The following is a 22,390-nucleotide window of genomic DNA, read 5'->3' on the forward strand; positions in this document are numbered from 1 at the left end:
TACCTCCTACCTCCTACCTCCTACCTCCCTACCTCCTACCTCCTACCTCCTACCCTCCTACCTCCTACCTCCTACCTCACATCTCTACCTCACATCTCTACCTCACATCTCTACCTCACATCTCTACCTCACATCTCTATCTCTATCTCTGCCTTACCCCCCTCATCACATATCCACATCTATCCACTATCCATCTCTATTTTCCAAACCATCAACATATCCCTCACCCCCCATCCCTCCTCAAACTCTTTTCCTCCAGTTTCTCACCTTTCTACTTCTCAACTCCCAATTTCCGAATTTCCAAAAATATCTAAATTTATTAATATCTTTTAACATTCCATCCCATTCTACCCTATCTCTCTAAACCAGAAACCTCATTTCAAGAGATTATAGATTATAATAAACATATAATACTAATCTTATATATCAATTTCATTTTAGAAAGTCGAAATAAAGTATATATGAGAAGTGAAAAAGATAGATATTGTGAGCGAAACTTAGTGCGGGTCACTTGACCTCTTTTTGTAGCTAGTATTTATAGATCTTCTTTGTGTAGTTTAGAAAAAGCAGTCAATTTCCACCCACCTTCTTGTACATTTCGTGAAGCGCTATATAGAGCCTCCCTCTCCTCTCCTCCATCAGAGGCACTACATCTCAATGACTTATCTGTAGTATTTACAAAGGACTACTCCATGACCCTACCACCTTCTACTCTTTTACAATATATCAAAATAAATATAAACAAAAGAAAGAAAATACTTTACTAGTACGATATTTTGAGTAGATACTTCGAATATCCTAAAGAACGAAGAATATAGATTTTTACAAGATCGAGAATATATATATATATATATATACTTAATAAATAATTACAAAAACAACTTGAGATTTTATTTAATATATAATAAAATAAATAAATAATAAATAGATCTAATAAGATTATATTACGCTTTACAATTCCTCGATATTCTTCTCTCTTTATTCAAAAAGAGGAATAGAAATAAGAGAGAAGTAAATAAATAGTATTAAATACTCCTTACTAATAAACTATTTATTCTCGTATCTAGAATTCTTATATATATACTTAAGTCTCTTTTCAACTTCTATCGCTTCAATTTCACATTTTCTAGCCTGTGGAATTCAATACTATCATATATCTATACATATATATTTCACGACAATACTAGTGATTGATCTAGCTCAAACGATGCTGATATTCATTGCGACGGGGTATATTCAGGCCTTTGGGTTTATAGCATGTAGTTTTTATTTAACAATGCGGCGTATACCAGTATACTAATAGGAGCTATGTATAGGTAAATAATCTTCATCGAGTATTAAATTGCCGATGCTACGAAGTCAATTGCGATTACGCAACCCTTGTGCGATTAATATTCATTTGATTAGATTTTGCCAGGAGAAGCGATAATGGTGATATTATCAATATTGTCAGCAACGTTTCTTTAGTCTCCGACAGAAACATAATAATGCAATATTGTTCAATCTATCATCCAAGGAGGGTTTGAGCAAGATTTGTGTTAACAAAGCTGACACTCCCGGGGCTGAGCAGTCTCAACGGCGATATGTACGCACACCTGGGCAACCTGTGGATTCTCCATCGGTAGTTTTCCGTAGCTGACAGGTGGGCGGCTAAGCTGGAAATGGATGATTGGTGTACATTGTTCGATAAATTGAGATACAAGCAGCTGGGTTATTGTGATTATATGTTGCATTTTTAGATACCTACATAGGCAGAAGTTATATAGTTAGGTAGACAGTAACTCTGGATCTGTAATGTTTATATCGAGTATTGAGTATTGATTATACCTAAACACGACATATCATCCCTCACAATGGACCCCCAAACCACAGCATCTACATCTACAAGTGAAATTCCGACGCCCACCCACAGTCAAGAGCACAAGCTCGTGCGCGAATTTCGCACCCATTGGAGCACCTCAACCGACGACAACGAACTGAGTCTCTTCAGTTTCCGACGCTTCCGGACGAGCCATCTCATCAACCTACGATTTCTGGAAGACGAGATTGCGAAAGTCGATCGCGAGATTTATCAGGCGGGGCTGCAGATGGGGATTGATACGCAGAGAAAAGATCTCTTGGGGTTGCGGTCGGCGAGGAGAGATGCAAATGTCGCGCCTATTGAGGAGACGATTACGCAGGAGAACGTAAGGAAATTGAGACGCTTGTTGAGGGAATATGGTGAGTAGAATTCGAATTGGCGCGCGCTATTCTGTGCTATGCTATGGTGTCACATGGTATGGTCGTAGTAATTTCTTGCACAATTTTTCCTAATATGGCAATCTTGCATATACATTGTAGATGAAGCGATCCTCAACTTCAACAATATATCGCGCTTGCAAACGATCGCGCTTTCAGACTGCGGTAGGCTCTCCGCCATCCGAGACGATATCACTATAAAAGAAATGTACAAGACGCGACTCATGCGTGTGACTCATGCGTGTGGATCTCGCGCCTGCGGATTCGGATCCCATACGCCGAGCGCTGCACCGATGTCTGCGCAAATTCTGGTACGCGAAGCGTGTGAATTTTCCTAATCTTGAGAGTTCGGAGAGAAGTCCCATGACTTCTGGCGTCTCCCAAAGATATCAGAATACGATTACGATTGCTGATATCATGGCGCGGTTTCTGTTTGCGTGTGTGGCGGGTGCGTCGCTGGTTTTCCCTTTGGTTATTTTGTCGTATCAGGAGAGGTTGCATACGAGGTTGTTGACGATTTCGCTGTGTATTATTGTTTTTGCCATTGTAGTTTCTTTGGCGGCGCCTGCGTCGAATCAGGCTATTATGGGTACGGCGGCGGCTTATGCTGCGGTTCTGTCGGTTTATGTGTCTACTTCGTAGATGTGTGCAAGTAGAAGTTTTGGCCCTGGAGTGTGGGGCTGGGAGTAATTAGTAGCATTTATAAGGCAGATACCGTTGAGTATTGTTATTTGACTCCTTTGAGGGTGTATCAAACTCGGAGTGGCTCCACACCAAACCTGTTTTGATATGTTCATTGATGGATGTTCTTCATTTCGTCTGAAATCTCATTCTTCCGGAACTTAGCTACTGATATTATTTATAGGTTTAATTATCCAAAGAATTCCAGGCTCTTCTTTGAATCTCTGTTGTTGCCCCAATGTACAGTTCCGAGGGATTGTTTCTAGCCAGTGCCCAAAATGCGTCTAAGCTAGCACAATTCAAGTGCTCAACCAAAGGATACAATTCTGTCCACACCAATTGATCTATGATCTTGAAAGCACCATTATATCCTTCTATCAGATTGGAAGCAGGATCAAAGTCTGCCGAGACAACATTGAGAAAGCCACGGTTGCTGCTCCCTGGTGTGGAACTAAATGATAAGAAAGACGCAGAGTCGACAACGAGGAAAGTTTTCGTGGATAAATTAGCCGGAATACTTTGTGAAGCTACCATGTTTTGGAAGTGTCTGCAAGTTTGTCAGAATCAGTCGCAAGTGTAAGGGAAGGCCATCATACTCTCTAGCATCTGCAAAGTCGTCCTCAAATATACTTTCATCGAGACCCTCTATCCAATGTAAAGTCGCTTTTTGCCTCGCATTCTCAACTCCCATCATACCTTCCCATCCATAATCTAACCCTACTTCCAATCTAGCAAGAAAGGTTTTCCATTGTTTCTCGTTTTGTTCCTTACTCGTTTTGTAGATGACATATCCAAATTTATCAAAGCTACTCAATTTTCTTACCCAATCTTCCTCTTCTACTTTCGAAGAGTTCAATATTTGTGGCTGTGCTGTTTGGTGCGCGTCTGCTTTATCTAAAATGTCCCATACGGGTTGTAGAGCTTCCTGCCTTTGTCCGAATGAAGAATGCTCATCATTTGTGGTTCTCATCTCAGCGGTCTCTTTTATTTTTCGTTGATAGTCTATCTGAAAGTCCTCTCTTCTAGCATTTTGGATACTCTCATATATTGCGTTATTTCTTTTCCACGAGCTTTCATCTTCACTCAGTAACCCAGTCACATTGCCTGGTTCATGTCGATATACGAACCCGACAGTATGCGGTACAACATGGAACTCGGTTTCGATATAGAGATCGAGTATACTGTTTAGAATACGATAGTGATGCTGAGAAATGAGGGGAGTCTCAGCTTTACCAACAACAAATCTCGATTGATCGAAAAATTTGGAACGGGTCGCGTTGTAATGAGGGAGTAAGTTTGTGAATATAAAGCTGCGGGATTGGAAAGCCATGTTTTCGAAGAGATAGGATTGGATGTATTCTTGCCACAGAGCCGGCAAATCGTAAACCGGTTCAGATCTCCCATTTGAAACTTCCAGTGCGTCTAATACATCTTGAAGAATGTCAAACTCGAACCATATATGGTTATATATATCTCGTAATCGACCTTGCACGCGAGTAGTATGAAGATATTCAAATACGTCTACTATGAGCTGTATTTGAGAGAGAGCCACATCGATATTCTCTGGTTTAGAGAGGCCCATGGACTCCCACCGAGCAGGAGGAATTGGTGACATACCATGCCAAATCTAGAGAAAATTAGTCCACTGTGATTGTTCAAAATGTTCAGGTAGAAAAACTATATTGAAACGGAGGTGACTACTCTTTTCTTCATCATGTCCAGATTCCGTTCAATGCTCAGTGAATCTAGTGCAGCACGCAAAATATCGCTCATCCCAGATGCAGCCATCATGATTCTAGCCAAAGGCGGTGCAGTGGAGAGAGTTGCAGACACACTGTCCGAGCTAAGTTGGGTTTTATAAGGTTCTGGCGCCCATTCAACGTAACTGGTCGACAAATATTTCACTACCTCCTCAGGCATGAGAGGTAGTCCGGTTTTTCGGTTTCCGGGCATGATACCAGACTTGGCAGCGCTGAGAAAATCCGTAACCGTATGGATCTCAAAAGGCGAGATAACTGCAACATGGCCTGGGGGAGTTGGAGTTAGGGAAGGAAGAGCTAGATACATAGATACAACGATTGTGAGGATCATTGTTAGGAAAACTTTGGAGCAACATCCGCATGTACACCATCCTTTCCTTGTTCTCATTGGAGGTGCTCTCGCTGCGAGCAGAGGCTCCAGAGGTGCAGGAGACATGTTGTGAGCTGGAGTTTTTTGCACAAGAGTGTATTGAGGGTAATCTCCTCAAGTTTTGGAATAAAATATCCTAGCATGGTGTTTGCGTACTGACACGTGACTAATTCACTGCCATCACATCGAAATCTACAAGCATACACAGACCATTTGACATTGAGCTTGCAGAACGCGCTTCCTTGAGACAGCTCCTAATATAGTGACGATGAACAACACATATCTGATAGACAATCCCACCCCGCAACTTGAGGCTGGAGAATTATGCCATGTCTCACCGCTGTTACACGACCACGCTCGAGCTACCTTGGTACCAAAACAGCTTCACCAAACACTTTGATAATCCAATTATTTCTGTTCAACTTCTTGTCAAAGATATGATTATACCTAGGTAATGATATGAATGATTAAAACCTGATATTTTACTTCACACTTTTAAATCGAGCCATTTTGTTCGTAATTGATTCATTAAAGTACCTTGATTGTTTGTGTTGAGGTGGTCGAATTCGGTCTGTTTTTTCTCCTCCGAACAACGAGCTGAGCTGAAACCTCAAGCTCTTGCACTGCGGGACTGCATTTGCTGGCCCGGGAGCTGTCGATCTTCTAGACCAAACCTTAAGCCTAGTGGAACTTAAATATTACTTCATCTCTCATTCTTCACGTCATCCAGACACGTTGAGTTGATCGTAAAGATTAATACAAACATCAACTATCAATCACTTCCTCCAATTCATCAAACAAACTCTCGTTTACGTACTAAACATCATCAAATCAGCAGTTCTAAATACTCCAAGATGCGCGGTCGTGTCCTCCTCACCATCTCTGCTTTTGGCCAAGGCGTTACACCCTTCATCGCAGATTGGAATCACACCCACATTTACAACCCTCGCTGGCCTCCTCATGCCAAATTCCATAATGGACAAACCATGTCTTTGGGCGCACTACTTGGTCTCGTTACCTTATACTATACCTGGCGCTTCCCACGTATCCCAACTCCGAAGTCCAAATCGAAGGTAGAGAAGAAACAGACTCCAGAATCATCAGAGTCAGTGTGGGTGCGAAAGATGACTCGGGATAGTATGATCACAGCTGCGATTGCGGGGAGTTTGTATTGGATCGCGGGGTTGTCTGCTATATTATACCCGGGAAGTAAGGCGATGGACCCAGAATTTGGGGATTCGGCTCCGCAGATGATCATCTTTCCGTTTTTTATGGGGATGGCTATTTTAGGAGCCTGGTTTGAAGTCAAGGATCTGGACAAGGCGTAATGGTACAGAGATTATGCTAGGGAGGAGTGGTCAAGGGGCGAAAGAGAAGGAAACTCTTAAAATTGAGGAGAATGACGCCAACATCTTTGGAGTTAAAGGTTCTAAGCTGGTTTGGATATCGGAATAGGTGGAGTCATGACAACTTCAAGCGGGTAAGGATTTAGGGCAGGGGGGAAAGAACACGACAAATGATTTTCATGATATATCAGCTACGAGGGAAAGAACGATGAAAATAATGGAATGATTTAATGTATGTGAAATTAAATGAGTTTATATTCTCCAGGGCATGAATTCCCAAATCATGGAATTGCTGGTAAAATAACTTCTCCGTCCTTTGGCTGTACATCTAACTGACCATCTTCACGCCATGGTGCCTGATGTTTCTCTGCAAACTGCCTTATATCATCAAAATTCTTGCATTTGTGATCACGGTTGAAGTCTGGATATAAGTGAACACGATCTCCAGACTTTGCCCACAAGAAAGGGTGTGCTCCTGTATCGGCTGAACACATTAAACTTTGGCGGACGGTGTCTAGACAGTGGTCTATTGTGGTTGTTAGTAATTGATTCCAGGCAATAGTGCTAATATACATACTTATATGTGCTTTCAAGATATATTCTTCATTCTTGAATGGGCCTTCTCCGAGATTGTGGTAGTACTCAGAGTTGTAATAGAGCCCTTGTCGGAGAAGATTCTACGTATTGTCAGCTTCCGTTTTTGATCTCCAACTTTGCAAGCAAGTGCTATCTAGAATTGGAAGTCTTACCAGACAATGTAATTGATGCATCACCTCAACTATAGCAGGGTAGCCAGGACCTCCATCTTTCTCATCTACTCGGAAATGATCAAGTGATATTCCGGCTTTGGGAGCATCTTCTGGTGGGATGATTATTGCCTTATCTATTCATACGTGTCAGCATCAGAACTTGTCCTGCTTGAGATAGAGACTGCTAACATACATTTTGTTCCAAGATTGTACCAAGCTTGATCAACTTCTGGGCTAGGTTCTTCTCTGTATATAGTGTTGGTGAACAGTGAGCCATTGAATCTAACAGTTTCGTATTCAATGTCAATGTTATCGAGGATGGGACCTGTAAGAGTCAGTTCATTTGTCTTTTTTTTTCAAAGATAAAGTTTTGGTAACTAACTCCAAGTTTGACTTGTATGCTTAGCACATACTTGGTCCAGATTTCTAGGGGGTCGATGTGTGGTGAGATATGTTGCAGTATTTGTGAGCAGTGTAACGACAACTATACATGAAATCCAGAAACAAGTCTGCGTTTTTGAGCATTTCGTGGCTCTAGGATTGTCTAGTGTTGATCTATGAGATTTCTCAGTTGCCGTGTATTCATTTTCCAAATCAGTAAGAAATGGTACACTTGACTCATCCGAATGTCCCATGATTTCCCTTGATTAAACTCAAATATTGAAGCGTGAATTTGAATGTAGGTAGTACTACTTCTCTGTCTTGTTAAACTGGGAAGTTGTTGAAGATTTCGCAAACAGCCATTTGAAGCACCGAATACCGAAAGTCCCTCACCAACCCCCACCCCTCTTGCCCCTCAACGATTCCAAGAAATATTACTATCTACCTTCCAATTCTAGCATGACAAGCCCACAGTTAGCAATCAGGTCTCCGACCGACCCATCGTAAGCACTAAAATGATCTGATCTTCAAGTACTTCCAGAATGCCGCTCTTGATAAGAACACGAAAGATCGACATACTCATATTCTGTACCAATAGGTTCCGAATGAAGCAAGACACGTTGATTTACACGCACAAGCTTTCAGTGGCTTTGGATCGTGCATGCATATTGTGGGCTGAAGGATCGCCAAGGCTGATGCCTCCTTCCCCTTTTAGTTAAGACAGAAGCGAGCCCCGCATGACACCTCAACTCGTGGCATTTGCGGATATAATGTGGGTCTATCTATAGGTATTAACGGCTCCTCGGGTATACTCAAGTTTGAAGATAAGTAAATATATACGATATACGAAAGCGGTATCTCACCATTGAAGATTTTCTGCAAGGCGACAAATCATTGGTCTAGTGACAGGGTTACAAGATAATTCAGCAATGGACAAGGGTGCATCAAGGTTATTCAGTTACATTATATTCTTCATTTAGACATAAATTCATCAAAGACAATCCTCCAAGCCCCGCCTTCAATGGCAAAAACACACCCCCGGCTTCTGTTCTCGGAGCCAAGATTATTCTATTGCACAGCATAGAACCAGTTGGTTGCAGCTTCTTCTGGCTCGGCATCCTTCTTCTGAACAGCATAGAAAATGTTGGAAGCTTCTTCTGGCACAGCATCCCGCTTTTGTACAGCATAAAACCAGTTGGTCGCCGCTTCTTCTGGCTCGGCATCCTTCTTCTGAACAGCATAGAAAATGTTGGAAGCTTCTTCTGGCACAGCATCCCGCTTTTGTACAGCATAAAACCAGTTGGTTGCAGCTTCTTCTGGCTCGGCATCCTTCTTCTGAACAGCATAGAAAATGTTGGAAGCTTCTTCTGGTACGGCATCTCGTTTCTGAACGGCATAGAAGAAATTTGTAGCTTCTTCTGGTGCAGCATCCTTTTTCTGAACAGCATAGAAATAGTTGGTAGCTTCTTCTGCTGGTGCTGCATCCCGTTTCGCCTCTACGGCGGATTCGATACCATGTGCTTCTCTTGTATCTGCCATCGATGTTAGCATGAATTATCTATCAATAGAGTTAAAGTGAACTACATACCAACTGCAGTAGGGAGAGCAATTGTTACGCCGAGCAAGCTCAAAGCTGTTAATGCATATGTGACCTTCATGATGACGGGATGTTTTGGTGATGCTTGAGTGAAAGACGAAGTGAGAGTAATATGTATAGAAGGCCTGAAATCCTCTTATTCAAGAGGAATCGGAAACTATATATAACACTATCTTCAACACAATATTACCTAAGGATATCTGAAGCACTTTTGACCTCCTTCCTAATCCGTGGAAGTGGGATATTTTCTAGGGTGTAGTTGCAGGTGCATATTCAAAGGATTCAATTCCCAGATACAGTTTGTCAACATAACGCTTGTGCATCATGCAGGGGAAAGATTTCTGCACGAAGAATTATCAGTGACTATATCCGCACGAACCTCCCAATGAAGTTTGAGAGTCTAATATTGGCTGCATTATCTTCACATTTTTGCTGGTCATCACTATCTTTTTGTAGCATTTGACGTCAGATTACCAAGAACGTTTCGGGAAAGACGGAAGAATCGCACTCTCCTGTTCACACAACTTTGTCTCATCATTTTTTCTACCTCGAAGATCTCTGAGAATATACATCTTCTGGTCGTGGAAAAGCCGAAGGAGCAAGCAACTACTATGGAATCTAAACGTGTGCGATATGATCAGCTCCCATTTGAAGAAGGTTCCAGTCTACCGGAGACAAGAAAAACCACCTCAACTACCAGAAGACTAATTCAAGGTCTTCTGTGTGCAGCTGTCCTAACATCAATCATCATCGGTACCTTCTGGGTATGGTCTCAAAAACACCCCAATCTACCTCAATACATCGACTGCGGCTCCTCAGTCGAAGAAGCGCTCTCCAAAAACTGTGTCATGGAACCCATGATCTACGGCTGGATACCACGTGAATGTTACTTCTCCGATCTCAGTTCTCAATATTCTCCCTTTGAAGACAGAGAGTGGTATACAGACGACACCTACACCGTGCAAGTACCCCCTGCAGACCTATGGGCGGGAAAGAACAAACACGTTTTTACGCACAAGTATCATTCGACGCATTGTTTTTTCCTCTGGAGGAAATTGGCACTGGGCATTGCGAGGAGAGCAGATTATTTAGACGACAAGAGTTTGGATTTGGAACATTCGGATCATTGTTCGGAGGTTTTGGATCATTATGGAGGGGAAACTAATAATTCGACGAATGATGTTGTGATGGGATTTCATAGGTGTGAGAGATTGGCTTGGGTGTAGGAATGATGTGAAAAGAAAATTTGGAGAGAAAAAGGAGATCTTGCGATGTTGTTGCAGGATGAAAGCTTGAGAATTTTGATTGGATTATTTACATCTGCATCGAATTCAGGGTGAATAAAAAATTGTTATTTATTCCTTTGGAGATGAAGTTAAAGTTCTCTACAAATAGAGTGCTCATGATTCAACAGTATTGTCTTTCCAATAAATTGCCGTGCACTAGCAGTTCATCACAAACGCTAGAAGAGAGAGAGAAGTGGGAGACCGGTACATTGCGCGCATATGGAATTCGTGTGCTCAATTAGCTCTGAGGTTATCTAATTGCTGCACCCCCCAACAACACATTCCTTCTCCAAAACCGATTGAGTAACACTATTACGTGAGATATCAACCTCATCTTTAGGAATTGATGACCGGCGTTGACATAGATGCTCTTAACTCCTCAGGATCCGGAAAATATCCCGATCTAACCAACAAGTCAAAATTCTCTCTATCTTCCAAATGACCACAAGCCTCCAAAAAGTCCTCCGGAATATATTTCCTAATCAACTCCGCCATATTATCACCTCTAGCACAACGAACATATGCACGAAAATCCAATGTTCCAGGCCACAGATCCATTCCGGGAGGATAGTAACCAGCGAATTCCCAATCGATCAAAGCCTTAGGTTGGAGAGTTTCCGTGTCTATAAGAAAATTATGGGCTGCTAGATCTCCATGTTGGAATACGTATTCGGGAGTTGCGAGCGGGAGAGTTTTCCACGGTTGTTTTCTTCCTTTCCATAGTTCTTGCGTATCGATGGGTAACCAAGCAGGAGGCATAACGAAACCGTCAATACCTCTTGTGTGGGATTTCATAGTTGAAAGTTGTGGCAATACAGTATTTTCTACAAAGTTTATGGCGTTGGAATATGCTCTACGCACACAAGTATCGCAAGAAGATTCTTCTGTATGTTTTTTGTCAGCTGTTACTAGGCAGCCTAACTCATGCAATTTGTTGAGACCAACGCCGCTGATGAGTTCCGTCACAAGGTATCGTGTACCGTCTGGGTTAATGCCATAATCGAGAAGACGCGGAACGGGAATTGTTGTTTTCTGTGAAACCAATTTCAAAGCGTTGACTTCGTTGGTGATGCGGTCGTGATTGAACAATCTCTTGCATTCAATTGGATGATCTTCTAAGTCCATATAGACCCAAGGAAGCCGTGATGTTTTCCTGAACATTGTGGGTGTGAAATCATATCTTACATTCCAGGTTTCTAGCCGGCGAACGACGTCTGCATCGTTGAAGATTGGGAACTCTTGGGGTTGTGACTGTTCGTTGATATGGGGTGTCGACTTCATGCTATCAGTTGGATTGCTCATTCTTGCTAATGTAAGTTAAATTCAATTTTCTGATCAGCAATGCTACTACTTCTTAGTAGATCAGAGTGTGTAAAGATCAGAGATTATATATGAAGGAAACCAGCTAGAAGAATAGGCATGTACTCAGAAAGGGGTGTCAGTACGGCAGCGCAATAGTTACCACGAGCCGTATCAAACGCTGCCCAGCACATCTTAATACATGATGAACTGTACAAGAGAAAGTTAGTAACTCCCAAGAGACCTACGATATAATTGATCATCCTCTGTTATGCGTTGCTACGACAGAAGATTCTGATCAAACTATCAGGGTCAAGCAGCCGAGAGTCCCCGTAACCATATTTCTGCTACTTGCCGATTCCACCAGTATATGTACGGCGAAATTGCGATGGTTACCTAGTCTAGGAAGTTTGAAGGGTATTCTATGAAAAATCATATGCAAACTCAGATCGGCTAAACCTTTCGTAATAATGCAAAATAATTAAGCCAAGCTAAATGTTCACATCAACTCAAAATCCCAAAGCTTTTCGAAGAAGAGAATCCAAAATCTAGTCAACATGTACACTTGCATTGACAGACATGATAATTCGACAACCCCGACTATTTCTATCGCCTACATTGACGATTTCATGCCACTTCACAGACTAAACTTAAAGTGACAACAGATGCTCTCGCGATCAAAGTAAATCAAGACTGCAATCAATGCATTTGTTCCATTCCTGTAATGTACGCCCGAAATCCCAAAAACAAATAGGTATCAACGCCCAAACACCTCATTCATAAGCACATTTAAAGCCCGGATATCCAGCAATAACTAACAAACAAACACTTTATCTAACACACATGCAAAACTTCCTCGCCTCTTCCGTTCTCCTTCTCATGAAATCTCAAGCCCATTACATGCCCAAAAGACCAGCGACCAGCACCGCCCCCCCAAACGTGATCCATCCCACAGTCGTAACATCCGCCGCACTTGAGCCCGTAGCCGACGCCGACGCCGCAGTACCCGTTGCACTACTAGCTCCCGCTGAGCTACTTGTCCCAGAACCCGATTCTGCTTTCAATGGAGCGAGCGTGCCTCCCACGATGCCTTTTGGGTTTGTTGTGGCATCACTATCTAGTGCTTTTGCTGCGAGTGAGAATTTTGCTAGGGTTTTTTTGTTGTCGGTCCTGAGTTGTGTTAGTGTGAGATAATTTATGTTTGGTATTTAGATGGTGAAGAAGGTATAGGAAAGATGAATAACACTTACGCATTCACATTAACAGCTCCTACCATTCCGCCCTCACAATGTCCGGGATATCCACAGTAGAACCAGATCGGTTTCGTGTCATTTACAAGCACGCTAAAGACGGAGGCGTTGGCTTCGGTGCCAGTGGTAGCGATTGGGCCAGAGAAGAAACCCGAGCCCTTACAGGGCGATGCAAATGCTGCTTGGGCAACCGAATGCGTTTTGGCATAGAAATGGAACTCAAGAGTTGTGTTTACGTCAGCCTTGGTTTCGTTGGGAGAAAAGGTAAGTTGGCCGCCGGCGCCAACGAGAATAGTGTGGGTTGGGTCGGAAGGAGAAGTGCTTGTGGTGCTGGATGGAGTCACTACAGTGGATGCAGAACTGGCATCTGCGGCTCCGTATGCAGCAAAGGTGAAGGGGAGAGCTCCGAGGAGAAAAGTAATTTTGCTGAATTGCATGGTGAATTATTATTAACTATTCGCGATATGGAAACAAAAGATTATCTATTGATTGTATGATCAAAAGAAGACGATTAAAAAAACTCTTGGGTTTGGATTTAATAGAAAGCAGATCAAAATTGGAATGAGGGATGCGATTTAAACAACAGTAGCTATCGGTTTATATAACAATCATTCAACGCCTCTTTCTTTCGAATTTGCGAGAGACATGTTAAAAAAAGACGGTTCGCCATCCCATCATGGTATCATGCTATCCCAATACTAGCATTCAATTGACATCCGAAACTGGCACGTCAACTTAGCCGCTTCATTCTGGTCCCGAAAGTACGACCCCAAGTTTCGGCTCTTTGTCACCAATCGAATTCGAAATGTATTCAGCCTGCATATGCACCCCCGATAAAACAGAAAAAAGCAACACCCCCAGCCCTAGGGTTGACAGAATGTCATCTGATAAGCTCGGTTACTTTCATCCGACCCAGTTATCCAATCATATCAGGAGTTTAATGTAATCTAGCCCTAAGTAATGTTTGAGCCCCTGCATGGAGATCTATTCTAATCCCCTGCGCCAATTTCAAACGGAAATGGTTCAAGGTGGTTGATTTTAATGCGAGTCTGACAGGAGCAAGCTATTGCCGAGAGAAGTCTCTGACACCAAACTGTAGATGTGTATAGGTGGCGCGGATATTGAAACTTGATCTGAGGAAGGCGCAGCAAATTGTGCCAGTTCAATGTTGGTTTTAATGTGTGCAGTGCTACACTGTATCTCCATGCGATAGGGTGCCCTGAACGACGAACTTTTGAGCGCGGGAAAAAATTCGATAGGTTAATAAATTTATATGTTTTGGTGTAGGTGTCAGTATGCCTTCAAAGACTTCACCAGGTGTTTGCAATCAGATGACATGTCAATATCGATCTGATCTGTGTTGCCATCCCGTTTCGGGGCTGAAGCTTTTTGCAACCCGTGGATATTTTGCTTCTCCAGGCGTAAGTTGTTCGGCGGTTATACAGAAATTGACTTGGTGGTGTGACAGAACTTCTTGATACTCCAAGACTACTCAACTTGTTTGATAATGTAACAACTTTCCCATAAGACATGTTTGATTTCAGGGGCGAGAGTAAATATGAAACATGGTTAAGTAACCATTCGATAAGCATCGAACATGTGTCGCCATGCTCTGTTGATCTTGTACCCTGATCGTCTCAGAATCCATAATGTTGGGTGTTTTCATCCCATGTTAAAGGGGGAGTCATCGAAGCAGTATTTCGACGATCCTATGTTTGTCTTGTGTCTGTAATATTTCCAGCGGAACATCCAGTACATGATTCCAGTCGGGGCCCAGCATATTAGTGATAGCGCGAATATCACGATCTGCTAAGCCCTCGAGCCACCAAAGTCCAGAAACGAGTTTAATAAAGGACATATAGTACGCGCAGATAACCAGTGCTCTAGGCTGCTTGCTCTTTACTAAAGCTGTAAATTCGTTGGGTGTGAAAGATGGCCACGAGATTATACGAATGAACAAAGGTTCGCTAAGTTCATCTTGACGAAGACTTGCATAAAGGTTGCCTAGAGCATCCAAAGTTCCGCAATATACCTGCAAGTTCTCAAAATCTTGATCGTCAGGATCCATATGTAGCATATGCAACAGGGCAGATGGGACCAACGGAGTAGCGAGCAGATCATTCAAATTTCGGACGAAGAGCGGACCAACAGATGTAGTGTTGCTTACACCTCCATCTGGGGTTTTCATCGAAACGATAATACGCAACCCGCTATATAAACCCATCCAGCTTGCTACCGTGAGCTCATCGTTATCACCCCGGTCTCCCGAGGCAAGCACTACAAGAAGTAATGCCATTACAAGAACTGCTTCGTAATTCTTCGAGTCCTTGGTAACGGTCGCTAATGCAGCGCGATAATCACGAAATGCCTTTCCACGGTAAAGAGCTGTTTGCCGTTTATGTTCTTCGTTTTGTGGAAGTAGATGCTGATTGTGAAGAGATGCTAGCCCCAACATCCCATTCAATAAAAATGAGTTGTCAAAGGCAAGAGATGGAACAATCACTTTCATTACATGGCATGCTCCGGGTCCGAGAGCCACGATTGGTCCCGTATATGTAGAATAATGATGCACCATACGTAGATCCATCACGGAAAGTACTCCGGTGGCTGTAGGCAATGGCGGGAATGGTGCATTTCTGAGGTCCCAGGAGAGCTCGACTGATTCAATAGGCCGATCATGAGTACTAGATTGTACCAAAGAGGTAGTTTGGTTGTGTCCCGTTGGAATAGTAGCATCATTCACCTTGGCGAACTTTTGTATGTACTGACAAGAAAGCTTTCTGATCTCACAAAACGAACATTTTGGTTTAGCTTCATCACACTTGGTTGATAATCAGTGAGCATAAACCGTAAATTGGGTAAATTTTGGATATACCTTGATCTTTTTTGTCTTGCAGGTTTGGCATCCGGCCCTCGACTTCTTATGGGGCCTTTTTGTTGTAAAAACAGCCGCCATCTCGATTTTGCGTTTAGGGAGTTCTTCAAAACTCGAAGTGTCCAGGAGTAGATGCTTAGTTCGAGAATATTGACATCTAGCTAATCGATGTTTGTTAGAGTAAGACACAAAAAGGTCGAATCATAGTAATTAAGGTTGCATTCACTTGACAGCTAGCAGATAGTGTGAAATCCGCTACAGTGATAGCGACTTGGAGTAAAGTATAAAGTAGTTTGGTGCTCAACAACCAGGGGAAACTCGGAGGCTAGTCGAATTCTAATTTGATATTGGAATGTTAACTTGGCAGCTTTATTGAATTAGACCTTTATCGACTTCCAGAGGAGGCAGCCACTACACTTGTCGTTCTCTCGAGGTTCTGTAGAAGTTTTCCCCTAAACACGTGCAAATTTGTGAGCACTGGGTATTGATTCAAGAAATAGTGAATTGATACAACGACATATAACATAAAAACCCAGAACCCAGAACACAGAACACAGAAAGTATTGGATGGATTTGGAAAAGTATGGAAAAGGGAAAAGGGAAAAAAGTGGAATAAAAGGCTTGGAAGTTTATCATCACATTTTGGAGCCTTCTTGCTTTGGGGACCCTCGGATCCTTGAAGGCTTGGAACTATTTCAGGAAATGGCACTGGGCGGAATGTTCGGGTAAAGGTCGGTAATATGTCAACTCCCGTCTTAGCCTTGGAGCCTACAGCCTTGCAAGAGGTGCTAGCCGATCCACTCACGTGTTGACGCGCCTTGGTATCCATGCCGTCTACTAGTACGGACCTTGTGCTAATAATAAGTGCTTTCATTTCAGCCTTGCGGTAATTCTCTAGCTACCTACCTATAGATTGTTGTCCGCAAGAAGCAAGATAATAACAGAATGGTTGCTCTGTTTACCTTACCAAATGAATTGGTCCTTTCCTCATTAGCATCTCAATTTCCGTGTAGAGAACAGCAGATTCGCTCTCTAACCACTTTACTTTCTGTAAGTCTATCCTTCCTTTGCTTCACAGCTGTACATCCGAATGTCAACTTACCAGTTTCTCAAGATACAAGCGGCTCCAAGCAGAAACATTGTACTTCATGGGCTTGAAGCAACTGGCAAGTCTACAATAACGAAAGCTGTCCTTGAAGCATTATCGACCCATTCCCCGGCAAACAATAGCTCTCCCGAAGAGCATTTCAACAATGAATTACAATATGCCATAATCAAAAGCGCAGAATGCATATCTGGAAGGCATTTGTTGGAACAAACTATAGGAGCTGTCGCGAATGCGGTAGAATGGAAGGAGAACATACCGAGATGTGAGAATCTCGCACAATTAGTAGTGGAGGTAGGAAAATTGCTCGAAGGTTGGACCGCAACAAATGAGGCACAAGCTGCAAAACAAAGATTCGTTCTTGTTTTTGATGGCGTTGATCGACAGAGAGAAGCTCCTCCTACTATGCTGCCAGCATTGGCCCGAATGGGTGAGATTGTACGTTTGATCCCAACCTCAATCAATGCAGTCTATATTCTAACAACTGTAGATTCCCAATCTTACCACGATTTTCATCACTACAATTCCTCGACCTAGCTTTTTTCACCTCCCAGGAATTCCTCATATTCAATTCCCATCATATACTAAACCAGAGCTTGTGACGATTCTCTCGCGAACTTGCAAACCCTCTCCTAGACTTCCCGACGGTTCCAAAGAAACGTCTTCTATTTGGGAAAGGTTCCTTCCCACAACTTATGACTCCCTTTCTAAATACTCAGGACGAGACCTTGTTTCGTTTCGCGAGATCTGCCTTCAACTATGGCCTACCTTTATCCAACTAATAATCAATGGGACATATACGTCGAACGAATTCTCTCGCCTTCTCATCGCAAATCGTGCACTTCTCCAAAATGATACACTTCTCACACCATCTGTTCTTGCTCCTGTTACGTCTATTTCCGTTGCCAAAAATGGAACTTCTAACACAAGCACCGCTCAGCTTAGAGCCCAAAACAACATCACAACCCATCTCCCGTATCACACTCGTCTTCTACTCATCGCCTCCTATCTTGCTTCTCACAATCCCCCTCGCACAGATCAACATCATTTTCTCCAACAAACTGCGACCAAGCGTAAAAAGCGCGGTGGTGGTACGGCTCTCACCGCTTCCACCTCTCGACCCGGCGTCTCTAAATCACGCAAGATTCCTCGCAAACTACTTGGGCCCCAGGCATTTCTGCTGGAAAGAATGATCGCTATCTACCATGTGTTACTCGAAGATGCCGATGGTCGAGGACGCTATTCGGCTACAAGCGGAAATTTAAAGAGGAAAACCAAAGGACTAGGCGCTGGAGAAGCGGACATACAAATGGCTGTTGCGACACTAGCTAGCTTACGCTTGATCGCTAAAATGGGGAGTGCAAATGCGGCAGATACTTTGGATGGAGGAAGTAGATGGAGAGTTGCGGTGGGATGGGAGGTGGTCAGGGGGATTGCCAGGAGCGTAGGAGTTGAGGCAGAGGACTATCTGGCAGAATAAATGTCGACTTGGATTTTGAAATAAGAAGTCAACTAAAAGAGCGCCATCATGCGCATTTGAAAAGTCCCACGAAAACCTCAATATGTATGCAACCGAGACGATATTTCATACTGGACCTTGAAGAAAGTAGGTACGGCACTAATGTCAATCACCCGCTTGGAAAACCTCGTCAAAGAGAGTGGCCTTTCGTGCACATTCACACCCCTACATTCCTTTCGCTATGGTGATATCTCTGCCATCGCCGCCTACCTCACGAAGACCCCCAAAATAGATATCGCGAGGTTTGGCTTTTACTTATCATTGAGAGACATTTGGCAACCAGGGGGAGAGCGAAAGGTTACGATCAGGATGAGTCGATGTGGAAATTTAGGCTGTACGGATAGATGACCATAGCTACAGCCGCCCAACACAGGACCTCAAACCAGAGATCTGATAAGTTGAATGCAACACGTCAAGCAAAGAGACTTCAGATCATGAAGAAGCTTGATGTTTTACCTAGGATAGATACTTGAGGGAAAATGTAGACTGTGTCAATATGATACGTACTATGTAATATAATAGAGACTGAACTACCAGATCATACAAATTCCATGATTTGTTCTCTGCGGAAACAGGGTCCAAAGCTTTTTGTTTGTATAACAGATGATCACAATATTTCTACCAAAGTAATACACAAGAAAGCTATAGGTACCTATGAAGCTATCCAGAATCCATCACATAGCTTGAAAATCACGGACAAAGTCTTTAAATTAAAATCCACACAACACAAAACTAACACGTCAAAATTAATGATTCATTTCCATTTTCTCTTTTTATTCGTATACAAATACACGCAGTGCAGTACTACCACTCTTATCCAGTGACTAGTCATGTTTCCTTGGTATCAGAAAGAAAGAAAGACAGTAAAGCTTGAAACATCCTCAATAAGAGCCCTGTTTTGTTCAACTTCCATAGTCGCAAAAATCAACGCCCAGACGCTCCTCCTAGACATATTCCACCATTCTATGACAGATGGACTTGTAAGAAAAGAGAAACTACCAAGCTTCTCCGATTGAAGTCTTTTTGCTTGGTAGTTTTCAATAGTGCATGCCTTGCCATGCCATTCCCATACTCCCATGTTAAGCCAAGCCAAGCCGACAAAAACGACCAAATGATGAAACTCATCGATCCAACTAAATTGAACGCCAATCATCAATATCAGTACCGCCATCAATTCCAATCAAAATGCTTTTCCACCAACTCCCTCACCGGCCAAAATCCTCAAATGAGTCTCACTTAACTCGCTTTTCAAGCCCATGCTTGCACTTTCTCGACTCAATCTATCCCAATGCTTCAATCCCTTCCTGAGTTTTTCTTGTTTCTGTTGAACTTCCTCTCTTAGAATATCCGCTTCCTCTTCCTTCTTCTTGAGACGAGCTGCGAGATCTGTGGGGATACCTGAAGCTGCTGGATCAATTCTTCCCCCAGGTATGATGGGCGGAATGCCTACCATTGCTGGGTGAATACGAGGACCCGATGATGGACCTGAAATAGAACCGCGGCTATGATATATACTGGAGGAATGTTGAAGAGAGGGGCGAGACGAAACTGAAGTGCCTGCGCGGGGACCTGTGGGTATACCGGAAGGGCCTGTTGGTGCAGCAGGTGGAGTTTCTCTTGCTGGAGAAGGAGAGACACTTGGTGGAGGACGGGGTGGTGGCAGATTCGTTCTTGAGTTTAAATCAGTGTTGGGTCGAGCTGGTGGTGCTGCTCCCCACGATGAGGTATCTGGACGACTGTGGCGCTCGTTGCTAAATGATGGCCGACCACCTCTCAATGAAGCGGAAGGGCCACGAGGTGGAGCGTAACCACGTGGGCCAGATGGAGGAGCGATGTGACCATTACCCTCTGAAGTACTATTAGATCTCGAATTATAGTTTGAAGAAGGACCAGATGGAATAGGCGCAGCGAAGTTGCGACCGCCACTAGGCCCGGTTGGGGCTCTAAAAGTTGCCGCTGGTCCTCTAGGAGGCGATCTTGGAGCTGTGGGACGAATTGGTGAGCGATCCTTCGAGGCAGGTCTCTCCTGTTTTACTTGTCTGTATGCCAATCCTGAAGGTGATCGATCTCTGACAGGTACTGGAGAACGTATTGCTTCACGAGTCGCTGCTTGCGTTAAAGCTTGTCTGCTAGGGTGAACAGGCGGAGATGATCGACGAGAATTGGTGCCAGAACTTCTACCTGATGATCGTTCCGAATCACGAAGCGCTGGTGAAGGAGATCGACGCCTGATCGGGGATGGTGATCTTCGGCGTATAGGTGGTGAAGGTGAACGACGTCGCCATGTTTGCGAACTTGGACCGAGAGGAGTGCGAACATCTCTGGGGTCGCGACTGCGGGAGCGACGCCAGGAACCACCTCTTGGGCCTGGAGGCGGCGACCTTCGAGGAAGGGGAGATCTAGCTCTGATGGGGGATCTAGGTCGAAGAGGTGTGCGATTACGATCGAAAGGTGACCTTGAACGGCGTCTGAAAATTGTTAGGTTTGAACAATTTAAAATTGACGTAATGTGGACGATAATAGACTTTACCTTTCATCTCTTCTTGGTGACCTTAGTCGATCTCTGCGGTCATCATCTCGTCTGGGAGAAAATCTTCTTGGAGTTCTGGCTCTTATGGGAGTTCGACCTCCTCGAAGTGGAGATCGGGGTCTGCCACGCCAAGTCATATCTCGAGGTGGTGATCGGTCTCTTGCGCGATATGGTGGTGTCCTTGACCTACGCCTTGGAGAACGATCTCGTGCGCTAGGGTGATAACTGTCGCTGGACAAAGGTGGAGTTCGTCGATCTCTACGAGGTGACCTATCTCTGTCGCGATCGGATCTGAAAGTGTCGGCTCGTGGTGGTGAACGTCGGTTATGATTAGGTCTATAAGATTCACCCGCTCCCAACCTTGTGACTTCGCCATCACCTCGGATATCCAATCTGCGATTTTTGTTCGTTAGCACTTCCTTTCTATTATTCGAAAAAGATCCCGCATTCCTCGGCCTTAGAGCAGCCTCGAAGTCCCAATTAGCCCTAATCGTGATGTTCTCAACATGCGACAAGTCGATTTCCTCTTCAGTTTTAACCGGTGTGTATGTTGCATCGTTGGGATTTTCAATTTTGGCCATTGATTGATTGTAGCTTGAACCAACATTTTTCTCGTTGTTGTCCTTGAGAGATTTTATGTCACTAGTCTGCGAGCCCCCTCCGTTACTCAAGCTTCCATGGGTCCCAAAACGAGGACGAAGCTGGGCCTCATACCAAGCCAAACGACGAGTACGAGCCGCTCGATCACGCATAGCTCCAACTATAGCCTCAGACGATATGAGGTATTTTCCTGTTCGCGCGTGACTGATGAAATAATCTTCTCGTAATGGCTTCTCCTTAGAGCATTTCTTGCTTTCTGGAAAGCCTCGACCGTTGAAGTGCTTTCTACAGGCGCAAATGTGGAAATCGGCAGTGCCGTGCGACCATGAACAATATTCGCGGGTTCTTTGAGCAAAGTAGTTGTGTGCGAATTGTATACTACTATTTATCCAATTCCATATAGCTTCTGGGTATTCTTCCGGGTCGTCTTCTGCGTCCATTCAAACGACGGTAGCTTTTGACCGATCTGCAAATAACGTATGCTGCGTGTTTGCTCTTGGAGGTTATGGATTTTGTATTGATATTGCAAGTTCCTTTAATGTTTACGGTGATCCGGCAATGATATATGCTTTCAATGTCGATATGCCATCTTGCTATCCGGATACTATATACATGTGAATAAAGTAAATAAGAACTAACCTTCTGTCTCGTCCTCTGTCCATCTTGAGCTCCTTGTTAAATGTCCCGTGAATATCCGTTCGAACTTTCCTCAGATGAGTTAAATATGCTTCAAATTTTGGTACTATATCGTCTCAAATCGTTGTTGCGTCATGTAAATAGTTGAACATTAAATGGCGTAGAGTG

At 43.5% G+C, this 22,390-nt stretch overlaps 11 protein-coding genes across 11 annotated transcripts; 4 read left to right on the forward strand and 7 right to left on the reverse strand.

Moving 5' to 3' along the window:
- Window positions 1-1,853: 1,853 nt before the first annotated feature.
- Window positions 1,854-2,880, forward strand: EAF02_008176 (uncharacterized protein; the record flags this gene model as incomplete). Its single annotated transcript, XM_038904224.1, has 3 exons — window positions 1,854-2,220; window positions 2,341-2,549; window positions 2,584-2,880. 3 exons carry the CDS (start codon window positions 1,854-1,856, stop codon window positions 2,878-2,880), a joined length of 873 nt encoding a protein of 290 aa, XP_038755946.1.
- Window positions 2,881-3,105: 225 nt separating this feature from the next.
- On the reverse strand, window positions 3,106-5,115 carry EAF02_008177 (uncharacterized protein; the record flags this gene model as incomplete). The annotated part of the gene is made up of 3 exons (XM_038904225.1): window positions 3,106-3,466; window positions 3,516-4,546; window positions 4,621-5,115. The coding sequence occupies 3 exons, from the start codon at window positions 5,113-5,115 to the stop codon at window positions 3,106-3,108; spliced, it is 1,887 nt and encodes a 628-aa protein (XP_038755947.1).
- A 788-nt stretch (window positions 5,116-5,903) lies between these two features.
- EAF02_008178 (uncharacterized protein) lies at window positions 5,904-6,377 on the forward strand (the record flags this gene model as incomplete). The annotated part of the gene is made up of 1 exon (XM_038904226.1): window positions 5,904-6,377. One exon carries the CDS (start codon window positions 5,904-5,906, stop codon window positions 6,375-6,377), a length of 474 nt encoding a protein of 157 aa, XP_038755948.1.
- A 299-nt stretch (window positions 6,378-6,676) lies between these two features.
- EAF02_008179 (uncharacterized protein) lies at window positions 6,677-7,779 on the reverse strand (the record flags this gene model as incomplete). Its single annotated transcript, XM_038904227.1, has 5 exons — window positions 6,677-6,921; window positions 6,973-7,072; window positions 7,145-7,278; window positions 7,338-7,469; window positions 7,527-7,779. 5 exons carry the CDS (start codon window positions 7,777-7,779, stop codon window positions 6,677-6,679), a joined length of 864 nt encoding a protein of 287 aa, XP_038755949.1.
- Window positions 7,780-8,593: 814 nt separating this feature from the next.
- Window positions 8,594-9,183, reverse strand: EAF02_008180 (uncharacterized protein; the record flags this gene model as incomplete). Its single annotated transcript, XM_038904228.1, has 2 exons — window positions 8,594-9,057; window positions 9,114-9,183. The coding sequence occupies 2 exons, from the start codon at window positions 9,181-9,183 to the stop codon at window positions 8,594-8,596; spliced, it is 534 nt and encodes a 177-aa protein (XP_038755950.1).
- Window positions 9,184-9,733: 550 nt separating this feature from the next.
- EAF02_008181 (uncharacterized protein) lies at window positions 9,734-10,348 on the forward strand (the record flags this gene model as incomplete). The annotated part of the gene is made up of 1 exon (XM_038904229.1): window positions 9,734-10,348. The coding sequence occupies one exon, from the start codon at window positions 9,734-9,736 to the stop codon at window positions 10,346-10,348; it is 615 nt and encodes a 204-aa protein (XP_038755951.1).
- A 396-nt stretch (window positions 10,349-10,744) lies between these two features.
- EAF02_008182 (uncharacterized protein) lies at window positions 10,745-11,710 on the reverse strand (the record flags this gene model as incomplete). The annotated part of the gene is made up of 1 exon (XM_038904230.1): window positions 10,745-11,710. The coding sequence occupies one exon, from the start codon at window positions 11,708-11,710 to the stop codon at window positions 10,745-10,747; it is 966 nt and encodes a 321-aa protein (XP_038755952.1).
- An 893-nt stretch (window positions 11,711-12,603) lies between these two features.
- Window positions 12,604-13,394, reverse strand: EAF02_008183 (uncharacterized protein; the record flags this gene model as incomplete). Its single annotated transcript, XM_038904231.1, has 2 exons — window positions 12,604-12,877; window positions 12,958-13,394. The coding sequence occupies 2 exons, from the start codon at window positions 13,392-13,394 to the stop codon at window positions 12,604-12,606; spliced, it is 711 nt and encodes a 236-aa protein (XP_038755953.1).
- Window positions 13,395-14,641: 1,247 nt separating this feature from the next.
- On the reverse strand, window positions 14,642-15,913 carry EAF02_008184 (uncharacterized protein; the record flags this gene model as incomplete). The annotated part of the gene is made up of 2 exons (XM_038904232.1): window positions 14,642-15,778; window positions 15,833-15,913. 2 exons carry the CDS (start codon window positions 15,911-15,913, stop codon window positions 14,642-14,644), a joined length of 1,218 nt encoding a protein of 405 aa, XP_038755954.1.
- Window positions 15,914-16,777: 864 nt separating this feature from the next.
- On the forward strand, window positions 16,778-18,417 carry EAF02_008185 (uncharacterized protein; the record flags this gene model as incomplete). Its single annotated transcript, XM_038904233.1, has 3 exons — window positions 16,778-16,882; window positions 16,947-17,375; window positions 17,428-18,417. The coding sequence occupies 3 exons, from the start codon at window positions 16,778-16,780 to the stop codon at window positions 18,415-18,417; spliced, it is 1,524 nt and encodes a 507-aa protein (XP_038755955.1).
- Window positions 18,418-19,636: 1,219 nt separating this feature from the next.
- EAF02_008186 (uncharacterized protein) lies at window positions 19,637-22,026 on the reverse strand (the record flags this gene model as incomplete). The annotated part of the gene is made up of 2 exons (XM_038904234.1): window positions 19,637-20,924; window positions 20,987-22,026. The coding sequence occupies 2 exons, from the start codon at window positions 22,024-22,026 to the stop codon at window positions 19,637-19,639; spliced, it is 2,328 nt and encodes a 775-aa protein (XP_038755956.1).
- Between the last annotated feature and the right edge of the window lie 364 nt (window positions 22,027-22,390).

Source organism: Botrytis sinoallii, assembly GCF_014898435.1.
Source record: "Botrytis sinoallii strain Bc 23 chromosome Unknown BSIN_015, whole genome shotgun sequence".
Lineage (NCBI taxonomy): Eukaryota > Fungi > Ascomycota > Leotiomycetes > Helotiales > Sclerotiniaceae > Botrytis > Botrytis sinoallii.